The sequence below is a fragment of the Gossypium hirsutum genome, chromosome D05 (assembly GCF_007990345.1).
Source record: "Gossypium hirsutum isolate 1008001.06 chromosome D05, Gossypium_hirsutum_v2.1, whole genome shotgun sequence".
Taxonomy (NCBI): Eukaryota; Viridiplantae; Streptophyta; class Magnoliopsida; order Malvales; family Malvaceae; genus Gossypium; species Gossypium hirsutum.
This window is the reverse complement of record NC_053441.1, coordinates 56,630,884-56,642,457: the sequence shown is the minus strand read 5'-3', so window position 1 is coordinate 56,642,457 and position 11,574 is coordinate 56,630,884. Positions and strand designations below refer to the sequence as shown.

The 11,574-nt window shown below is 34.3% G+C and overlaps 1 protein-coding gene across 1 annotated transcript; it reads left to right on the top strand.

Annotated features, from left to right (window-relative positions):
• Nucleotides 1-777: 777 nt before the first annotated feature.
• Nucleotides 778-1,636, top strand: LOC107896086 (anther-specific protein LAT52). Its single transcript, XM_016821224.2, has 2 exons — nucleotides 778-998; nucleotides 1,112-1,636. Exons 1-2 carry the CDS (start codon nucleotides 827-829, stop codon nucleotides 1,477-1,479), a joined length of 540 nt encoding a protein of 179 aa, XP_016676713.2. The 5' UTR covers nucleotides 778-826; the 3' UTR covers nucleotides 1,480-1,636.
• Nucleotides 1,637-11,574: the final 9,938 nt, after the last annotated feature.

Here is an 11,574-nt window from a genome sequence, read left to right as displayed (position 1 = left end):
TAATAATAATAAAATTGTACTTTAACCCCTCATAAATGATAAAAATTTTATTTAATCTTCTAAAAGTTATAAAGATATAAATTATTAAAATGATGTAATTACATTTTTACTATCATAAAATATACAATTTAATTTTGACCCAAGTCTTTTTTCTTACTTTGACCCTAGTTATGTTCATGTGCCACAATTTTAAAACTAATATTTCATACCATCAAAATTTACTTAGGTAAATTTTTATTAATAAACAAATTAATTAAAGACTACTATTTGGTATACTTGCAGTACCTTTTTTTATTTCAAAAATAGATTTAAAAAATTATCTTTTTTTTTGAAAATATTTATTTTTTAACATTTTACTATGTCCTATAAAATTCTTGTCAACCACTGACTGCTTATGAAGTTTAAAAACTACATTTACAATATATTATATATTTTTGTTTAATTAAATGCATGACAAATGGTGACTTTTTTTAGGTTCTACATGTATAAAAAAATATAAACTGTCCACAGAGGAATTGGCTTTAATGTAGATTTATATCAATTTATGGAAAGGATTAACTTTAGTATGAAAAATTGTTATTAATTTAAGATATATTTTTTAATAATATTATTTTTAGATAATTAGTTTTGTTTTATTGCTTGGTATTGTTGAAACAATTAAAAAGGGAGAATGACGAGGCGGAGTTTTCTGCTGCCTCTACAAATCAAACCTTCAGAAATAGCAACCGTATCTTAAAATAACTCAACCCCTCCCTATAAATCTACCATTTTCGCAAACTTTCATGCTCAGGGAAGAGTAATAAACATTAAAGTGACAACCAAAGATATGGCAAATATTTCCATAATCGCCCTTCTCTGCTTCACCATTTGTGTTTCCTCCTCACTCAACTACTCCCATGGGGCTGCTGAAGAAAAAATGCAGTATATGGTGGTAGGTCATGTTTATTGCGACACTTGCCGTGTTGAATTTGAGACCAAACTCAGCGAACCCATTAGTGGTATATGATCAAATTCTTGCTTTTTTGTTTTATTTCAAATATATGATAAAAGAATAAAAGTTATGTGTAAAAGTTGGGTTGACAAATGTGTCGAAATATGTTTGGTATTGCAGGAGCAGTAGTGAAATTGGAATGTAAGAACCGTACCGACGAAGCGATTACCTTCCAGAGCCAAGAAATAGTGGCTGACAATTTCGGAGACTACCACATCATAGTGGAAGGCGATTATGAGGAATCAGACTGCGATGTTGCTTTGGTGAGGAGTCCAAGGGCTGATTGCAGTGATCCCACCGAAGCGTGGAGAAAATCCAGGGTGGTTCTCACCACATTCGATGGTCTTAGCGGTAAACTCCGTTTTGCCAACAATCTTGGGTTTAAGAAGGACAAAGCTCTTCCTCAGTGCACTCGAATTCTTCAAGAGATGGGCTATTATGAGCTTAGTCAAGAATCTGGAGAACTTTCCCATTCGTCAGAACTATAATATGTATTTCCACTTCAACTTTTTTTAAAAGCTCAATTTATAAAGATGAAGTATTAGCTCGAGTCCATCTTCTTGAAAAACATTTTGGACCTTCGAAAAACTTGTAAAAGGTTTTTTATTACCAATGTTTGATTATAATGATGCAAAAGTTTGGTCATTTGAAGAGCTTATTGATATTTCACCGCAAAAAAGAAAAAAGAAAAAGAAGCAAGTATACATCTTTCAAAATCTACAGGCTTTCTAGCTACCTTTATTTACTTATTATCTTACACTTTTTTTTTTGGTATTATAATATAAAGCTTAGTTGGTTTTGGGGTGTTCGTGACGAATACAATGATTGTTTTATACATGGTGATTACTTTCCTTTCAAACAAAAACATATTATTCATTTCCAACAACTTATCTTTCTTGATATATACCATGAAAAATTGCATAGGAAAAATAGAAAAAGATTGGTGCATTGCTTAGTAACTCAAGGTGAAAGGTTGGTTATTCCAACTTTTTGAAATTTGATAGAAATCATTGTTTCTTTTTTCCATTTTTTATGCATATGAGTTATTTTCATAAATTGATCTATCTTTATTTTCTAATCAAAGAATAAAATTATTTTCATATTGATTAATTAAATATGAACCCTCAATTAAAAACGAGATCCAAATGATATCAAAAATGTTTTCAACCATTAATCCTCTAACATTTATAAAAGTGTTTGCATTTAAGAAATCGTCTAAGATTGATAAAAGTGGAAGAAAAAAAATTGGTAATGCTTTAAAAATGGAGGGGTAAAAATTTAAGCATGATTGATAAGTGGATGGTTGAAAATTTATAACAAAAAAATATTATTAAGTATAAAAATAATCAATAAAAATTTATACAAGATATAAATTATAATAAAAATAGTGTGATCCAATATACTAAATAAAACGCACAATTGAAATTAAAATAAGATAAAAAATTATAGTAGGATCATCTTAAAAATTATAGATTTTAGACATCAATAAAATAGTGCCACGTCATTAAACTTGAAATATAACAAAGTATTATTTTACACTCATCTATATCTAATATTTTCTTCAACTTAATTTAATTTTAATTAAATTAATTAAAATAATTACTTTTTTTAAATTATAAACAAATATCTTTTCTTCTTTTACAAATTTTAATTATTTTGTTTTTCATAAATTAATATTTTTTTATTTTTGTGAACCAATTTTTTTAAAAAAATAGTAATTTTTGTGTAATTTTTTCCATGTCATTGGCACATAATTTTGATAATTATTTTACCATGAATCTCGAACCTTGAACTCAAACCCTAAACCTTAAATCTTGAACCCCAAACCTTACAGTTCAAGGTTCGAGTTTGGGATTTAAGGTTTAAGGTTCAAGTTTTAATTTTGAGTTTGGGGTTCAGTGTTCAGGTTCGGGGTTCAAGATTTGAGGTTCAAGTTTGGGATTCAATGTTTAAGATTAGGGTTTAAGGGTTTGGGGTTCGGGGTTTGAAGTTCAAGTTTAAGGTTCAATAGTTTGGGGTTATGTGTTATAAGTTTGGGGTTTAGGGTTTTGATTTATGATTCAAGAGTTCGAGGTTACGGGTTTGGTGTTCGAGTTTTGGGTTTGGGGTTCGGGTTCGGGGTTTGAGGTTCAAGCTTAAGGTTCAATGGTTTGGGGTTATGTGTTATAAGTTTGGGGGTTAGGATTTTGATTTATGGTTCAAAGAGTTTGAGGTTACGGGTTTGTTGTTCGAGTTTTGGGTTTGGGGTTCTAGATTTGGGATTCTAGATTTAGGGTTTAGGATTTAGTGTAAAGAAATTACCAAAATTATGTGTTAATCACATGAAAAAAATTGTTCAAATGTTATTAAATGATTTGAAAGGGACCATGAATAATGTGGCGGGAAGGTCCATAAAATAATTTCTTTATATATGATTGTATAATAATAATTTTATATCTTTAAAATTTGATGGTGTGGCAAAATTTTATTGATGCCCAAAACCGCAATTTATAGGATTATCCTGATATAAGTTATTCTCATAAATTTATATATATATATTTAGATATTCCAAATAGACAAATATTTCATTGACAAAGGCACGTCAATAATAAATTATGTTAACGGTAGAAAATAGTCAACGTGCATGCTAACGGTTTGTTCATCTATTAAGACTTTAATTGAATAATAGTGTATTTTTTAATGATAATGGGTTTTGTATTTGATCTTGTATTTTTTGTGTGAGATTTAATAATAGGCTAAAGCGAATACTATCTTGTAAGTTTGCAGAGGCGAATCCAGGGGCTTAACAGGGTCCGGCCCCCTGAAAATAAAAATTTATTGTTTTGATTTTTGTTAAAAAATTTAAAATTTTAAAGTAATAAAGGTAAAATTATACTTTAGTCATTCTCAAAATTATAAAAATTTAATTTATTTCTTTAAAAATTATAAAAATATACACTATTAAAAATTAAAATTTCATTTGATCTTTGAGGCTCGAAGCGGACTAGGCCTTGTAAGTTGATGAAGATAGTCATATAGGCTAAAAGTAAATATAGAAGCATTTACGAATTTCGGAGCATGGTGTTCAGTATCAAACCAATACCATTTGTAATAGGCTAATTTTGGCTTAGGCCTAATCCAAAAATAAGCTAAATAAAAACCCCCAAAAAATAAAAGTCCAAATAATAAATAAAATAGCAGCCCAATCAAAAACCCAATTCAGGCCCAAACTATAAACCCCAAACAGCCCAACTAAACCCAAATCACTAACTCTAGCCCAAAGCAAAAGAAAAGCAAGAAACCCTAAGTAGAAAAAACAGCAGCCGCCGCACGCCGCCCTTCGCACCACCTTCTCCACATGTGCCGCCACGTGTGTACCTGCAAAATGGACTAGGAGAGTCCAAGAACAACACAAATAGTGTAAAAGTAGAAAAAAAAGGAAATTTCGGGCTATAAAAAGGCCCCGAATTTATGTATTTTAACACTCACGAATGAATCAAAGAAAAGTGGAAAAAAAATCAATTCAAGTGTAGAATTTTTTCAAAGGTAGTTGTTTTTTCGGTCTATTTATTTATTAATTTATTTTTTTATTTTGAAAGAAAACCAAATACAAAGGGTAAAAATCATACCTTTATGATGGAGGATGTGCCGATTCCGATGAAAATCAGTGTTTTTTAAAGCCGAGAGTTGAAAAAACAAAAAAAAATAATTTTAAAATTTTTCAGCCACCGCGGACGGCAGTGCCGGAGCCATGGCCGGATTCTGGAAAAGTTTGAAAGGGTGAGAGAGAGTTTGAAAGAAAGTTGTTTTGTTTTGTTTTTTCAAATGAAGGAATAGTGGGGATTTTAATTTTTTTTTTTGGTATTTATAGCTTACCCAAAACGGCGCCGTTTTGGGCCGAAGGGTAAGCACAAAAACGGCGTCGTTTTGTTAATGGCCCGTCCGACCCGACCCAATTTGTAGGAGATCCGCGTGTTTTTAAAGCCAAATGGCCTATTTGCGCGAATGGTCGTTCCGCTTTTGTGGCGCAATTCAATTAAACCCTATTTCATTATTATTATTTTTTTAAATTTCACCGTATAATTTTTGTATCATTTTATTTTGGCCCTTTTTTCAATGCTGCGTATAAAGGCCAGGGGTATTTCCTCAATCGGTCCTTGTTGTTTTATACGTGTTGCAATCAGGCCCTCGTCAACTTTTTATATATGTTTTAAATCAATGCCCTTAAATATCATTTAGTTTCAATTAAATCCTTCTTTCACTTAGTCTCACTATTTTAAAGTTTTTTTTTATTTTCATCATTATCAGACCTTTTTTTTATCATTGTAATTATTAATATTATCATTATTATTGTTATTATTACTTATTTTTTTAATTTCATCTTTTAAATCCCTAATTTATTTAACGTTAGCCTTTTAAAATTTAGATTTTTTTGTTTTATTCTTATTTTGAGTTTTATTATTGTCCTTTTTAGCTATTTTATGTATTATTTTAAATTTCTCTTTATTATTCCTTTATTTCAAAATTTTCATATGTTTTAAAAAATTTGTTATGAAAATTTTTTACTTTTAAATGATCGTGTATATTATTCATTGAAATTTGTTTTGTATGTTATTTACCTTAAATTGTTGCATTATTTACTTTAGAATTGTATTATATATTATTTCCTTGCGTCTTCTTTGATTAATTGAGATAATATGTGTCATTATGAGTGTCAATTGCTCATTCGTATTTTAATTTGTTGTTATTCATCAGTGCAACTATAGACTTACGATTTGCCTTCCATATTACCTAAATTTCTACTCCCATGTCAGTAAAATTTTCTTTAAAAATGTTGTGTGATAAGATTTGCAATGCATGGTTTTTGGGATGACGAGAAATCGTGCCCTAACTTACGGGGTTTCGGTTTTCTCGTCAAACCTCAATAATTAGACATTTTAATATTTCAAAACTCACAGTTTTTTAATAAAATTAAAATCAAGTTTTATGTCATATTTGGAACTCTGAGAAGTCGTGCCTTAACTTACGATGTCTCGATTTTCTCGTTGAATTAAGATGACCAAACATTTTCAAATTTCAAAAATACGAAATTTTGATAAAGTTTTTTCAAGGGTTAACTTATTCTCAAGGATTCAAGTGTTGTGTCCTAACTTACGGGATACGGCACTTTGTCGCCTTGGGACGAGGAAACCTTTAGTACATTCATCCAAATTTTGTTTTTTTCAAGTATTATTTTTAAAAGTGGCATTAATAAAAAGAGGAATCGTTTTTAAACTTTTTAAATTTTCGACGTTCGACTTTAAGGCATTAAACAATCAATTCAGTACCAATTTTGGGCGTTACGAGGGTGCTAATCGTTCCTCACACGTAACTGACTCTCGAACCCGTTTTTCTTAAAACTCGTAGACCAAAATCATTTTTAAGGTGACCCGATCACACTTCAATAAAAGATCGGTGGCGACTCCCAATTTTCATTTTTAAGTCGAGTACTAATTTTTGTTTTAAAAAAATGGTTTCGACAGTTTGGCGACTCCACTAGGGACTTGTTAGAGAGTCGAGCCATAAATTGATCAAATTTTGTCTTATGGTCGGAAAATTAATTTTTTTTTGAAATTCATAATTTCCCATTTGCATTCAATTTCATTTCCATTATAGCATGCTTGCTTGGTTTAAGTCTGTTAGTGTATTTGCATTGCATTACATGATTTGGACGATTTTACCTTCTAAGTGGGAGCGAGAAACTAGTCCTTTGTGAGGTTTTCACCTCCGTGCAGGATAGTGGACCGCTTTTGAAATACATCTGTACCTATGTCTTCCTGAGATTTTCATCTCCGTGCAGCCATAGGGAAATGTATTCCCCTGAACTGAACTCGGTCCATATGAGCCTATAATGGGTGAGAATCGAGGAATCTTCTGGTTCAGGTACCTTTGCTCTAGAAGCTAAAACCTCATGTAGTGAACTTTAAGGACTTGCCTTAGGTAGAACTATATCAAACCCTAGTAGATTCCTGAATAGGTACTTTACTATTTCCTATTTGTGTTGAATTTTGTTTTTATACATGATACTAACTTTTGTGTGTTGTCCTTTGATTGCATGAAATTTTGATTGCATAAAATTTCATCCTAAAAGGCCTTGGTTCATATTCGGTTACTAGATAGAGAGCTTATCATGGAAAATGGATTTCTTGATAAAGTGGAGGATAATGCGACTGTCCAAACCTGGTCTGAGGCAATACAGTGGGAAAAAGGTGATAGTTTGGCCGAAGGATATGTATCAGAATTGTAGGACTTCACTCGCATTAGTGTAACCCAGAATAGTCTGCAGGAATTAAAAGAAATCTGGGATCAGTGGAACGATGAGGTCAAATAGCTTTTTTATTCTAGCTATGGAGATCTGCCTTATCAGCTTGACATAAAGGTGGATAAGCACTTGTTTCGTGCCCTCGCCCAGTTTTAGAATCCTGCTTACATTTGTTTCACTTTTGGGGGAGGTGATTTGGTACCTACAGTGGAGGAGTACATGGCTTTACTTCGTTGCTCGAATATTCAAGCAGATAGGGTTTACTCAAGATCTGTCAATGTCTCAACCTTTTTGAAGAAATTGGTAAATATCACCGGGATGAGCGAACAATGGGTTGTAGCGCGGATCAACCAGAAGGGGGATAGCAAATGTATTTCTTGAAAGAATTTGAGGGATCTAATTCTAGCACAACCAGATGTAAAGAGGAAAGTTGATGTCTTTGCCTTGAGTGTTTACGGCCTAGTTGTATTTCCCAAAGCCTTGGGACACGTTGATGAAGTAGTCATCGATCTTTTTGACCGACTGGATAAGAAGGTTACACCAGTTCCGGTAATTTTGGCAGAAACCTTCAGGTCGTTGAACGAATGCCGGAGAGCAGGTGAGGGTAGATTCATCGGATGTACGCAGCTTTTTTTAGCATGGTTCCATAGTCACTTTTGGAAAGTTGATAAGGTTTCTTATCGGGTTTTCTCCAAAAATCATTCACGTTTGAAGGAGATAGTGGCTATACAGAGGATGGATGATATCTCGAAGGAAAAATGGATGGAAATTCTTCGAAATCTTCGAGAAGAGGATATTGAATGGAGATCTCCTTGGATGCTTCTAGATGAGATCTTATATAGATGTGGTAATTTTGATTGGGTCCCCCTACTTGGGATTTAGGGAGCTGTTGGCTATGCACCATTGCTAGTGCTAAGACAGTATAGGTCAAGGCAGTTCGTACCTGCAATTCAAGGACTAGCTCAGTTAAAATTTTCATATAAAGGTGATGGTTACAAGAAAAATATTCGAGAGATGTCCAATTCTTGGAATCAGACTCGACGGATGAAGAGATTGGAAGTTGGTCCGATAACGACCCCTGAATATATCGAATGGTGGGGTAGAAGGATTAATGATAACATCTCTGGGCCAATTCAGGGAGACAGTCAGCCGACATGAAAACATCTGCAAGTTGTCCCCTCTGAGTTAGAAATTATAACACAGGTTTTTAAAAGAAAGAATGCAGAGTTAGAAAAGAAGATAGAACAAATGGAAGAAGAGAAGATGAATTTGAGACTAGACATGGATGTTCAGAAGCTAGAAACTGAGAAATTAAGAAACGGGAAGAATAAGGCTAAGGAAGATTTGGATAGTTTCAAAATAGATTATAAGAGGTTGTGTTATGCGATGAAGGCTGCTGGCTTGGGGAAAAATTCAGAGCAGTGGTGTCAGGAAATTCAAGAGGAAAAGATCAAGGCCGATAGATGGGAAAGGAAGTTCCAGGAGGGCCAGATGTGAAATGAGACCTTAGAGAAGAGTTTGTTAGAAAGCCGAAATGAAAAGGGTGAGCTAAAAGCTAGAGTGGCTAAACTTGAGAAAACTCTTTATCAGTATCGAAACCGTAATTCTGTAATGGAGCTAAGAGTGAGCTTAGACAAGATTGAGCAAATGAAAAGAAGAGTGGAAGAATTAGAAATGGCATTACAAAGCTGTGAAATACGAATTGAATTCCTTGAAACCAGTGAAGAGCGTAAAAAAAATAGCTCCTTTGTTGTCAGAACCAAGTCAAAAATAGATATCACATTATGGGAGAGGCTGTGACTCAGATTTGACAGGTAGCAGATTACTTACAGACTTTGGCAGTATAAGCTGATATACTGAGTGTAAAGTACGAGCTGGAATCAGACCGAGGGCAGGAGTTAGCTTCGCTGCTTAGGAAAATTAAAGCCTTGAGTGTTAGGGCTAGGCCATATATGTAATTTATTCTATGTGAAGAATTTTTTGTTTTCTGGTAAAGTTTTCTAAATGGAATTGAATTTAAATTGACACATTTTTTTATTCACTTCATGCATTTGCATTACATTACATCATATGTATTAAAATCCACCAAAAGGTTCTAATTAGTTAAAATCATTTCAGTTTATGTGGCAATCAGCAAAAAACTTACCAACCAAACATCGTTACGGTACCCGAGCTAAGACAAAAGACATGGACCAAAGATTAGAAAAACTCAAACAATTGCAAAGGGAGATGCAAGACCAGCTACAAGTGCAAATGCAAGAGCAGCTAGCTAAGATCCAACAAGAAATGACGGACAAAATGCTAGAATCCCAAAAAAGCATGATGACCTACTTGACCCAATTATTGACTAGGGGAAAAGATAAAGGGAAAGGTCCCATGACCAACCCCAGTGAGGATAATGATGAGCCACTATATCCTCCCGATTTTACTCCACCAAAGGTACAGGTCCAAGCTAAGATGTACCCACGGAGACCATCCGTCACAATTAGGCCTCAGGCTGATGCTTCGATGCTAGTGAACTTTCAAACTGGATCAAGTTCAAATCCAGGAAATAACCCAGCTAATCCAGTGATTCCCGATTTTTGATTAAGTGGCAGAAAAGGAAAAAAGCTAAGGCAGAATTTCCAAAACAGCTAGAGGATAGGTGTAGATGGCTAGAGGAAAAATTCAAAGCGATGGAAAGTGTTGATAGTCATCAGGGAATTGACATTAAAGATTTGAGCTTGGTTCCAAATTTAGTTCTTCCGTACAAGTTCAAAATGCCAGAATTTGAAAAGTACAACGGGACCAGTTGCCCTGAGGCTCACATCACCATGTTTTGCAGACGAATGGCGGGATATGTTAACAATGACCAGCTACTAATACACTACTTCCAGGACAGCTTGGTGGGGGTAGCGTCCAAGTGGTACAACCAATTGAGCTGTACCAGGATTAGTTCGTGGAGGGACCTAGCACAAGCATTCATGAAGCAGTATAGTCATGTCACGGATATGACTCTTGATAGAATTACTTTACAAAACATGGAGAAGAAGCCTAGTGAGATTTTTAGGCAATATGCACAGAGATAGAGGGAGGTTGCCATCCAAGTTCAGCCACCGCTCCTAGAAAAGGAAATCACGATGCTCTTTATCAACACGTTAAAAGCCCCATTCATCACACACATGCTAGAGAGTGCCACAAAGAGTTTTTCAGATATAACCATGAATGGCGAGATGATTGAGAACGCCATAAGATGTGGAAAGATAGATGCCGGAGAAAGTAACAAAAGGTCAGCCTCAAGGAAAAAAATGAGATAAACAACACGAGGACATACAATAAAGGTTTCTCGAAGTCGATTACGATAAATCAACCAGAAAAGGGGTTGCCAATCAGCAAGGCTCATCAAGGCAAGAATCGAGTACAAGACAAAACAATGAGAGGCCCCAGTTCACGCCGATTCCAATATCGTATAAGGAGCTATATCAAAGGTTGTTCGATGCATACGTCATTTCCCCTTTCTATTTAAAGCCCTTGTAGTCTCCGTACCCTAAATGGTATGATGCAAACGTACAGTGCGATTATCATACAGGAATTACGGGGCATTCTATAGAAAATTGCACTGCTTTTAAGAAACTGGTTGAAAGGTTTATCAATATAGGTATTGTCAAATTTGACGATTCATTCAGTACAGAGAATCCGCTACCCAATCATACTGTTAATGAAATAAACATGATGAGTGAGACTATGGGGAGAAGAATCAATGCAGACATTGAAAAAATAAAAACTCCCCTGTGAAGAGTTTAGAAGGAGATGATCAAAAGGGTGTTAATTGTTTCAGATTTAGGGGAAAGATGTGAAGAGACGAGGAATTACTGTGAGTTCCACCATATAGAGGGGCACAAAATCCAAGAGTGCAAGGAGTTTAAAGTCCTAGTTCAAGGCATGATGGGTGACAAGGAAGTGGAATTCTATGAAGAAATCAATGAGGAGGGAAGTATATGTGCGTCTGAGTTTACAATAAAGGTTTTGAAGGTGAATCATCATGTGGTTATCATTTCATGACCAAAAAATAATGACACTGGGGTACTAGTAGCAATGAAAATCACAATTCAGAAACCCCAGCCTTTTCTTACAAGGACAGCAAGAAGGTCTCGTGAAACTATAAGTGCAATGTAACCATCCCAGGAAGAGAGACTTCAGTCAGTGCTTCAAAAGAAAATCAGGGTATAGGTTCTTGTACACATAATGAGAGATGTTATGATGGATAGGAAATGACAGAACAAAGGAAGGAGGAGGCAGTCAAGTCCATCAATGAGCTACTAGG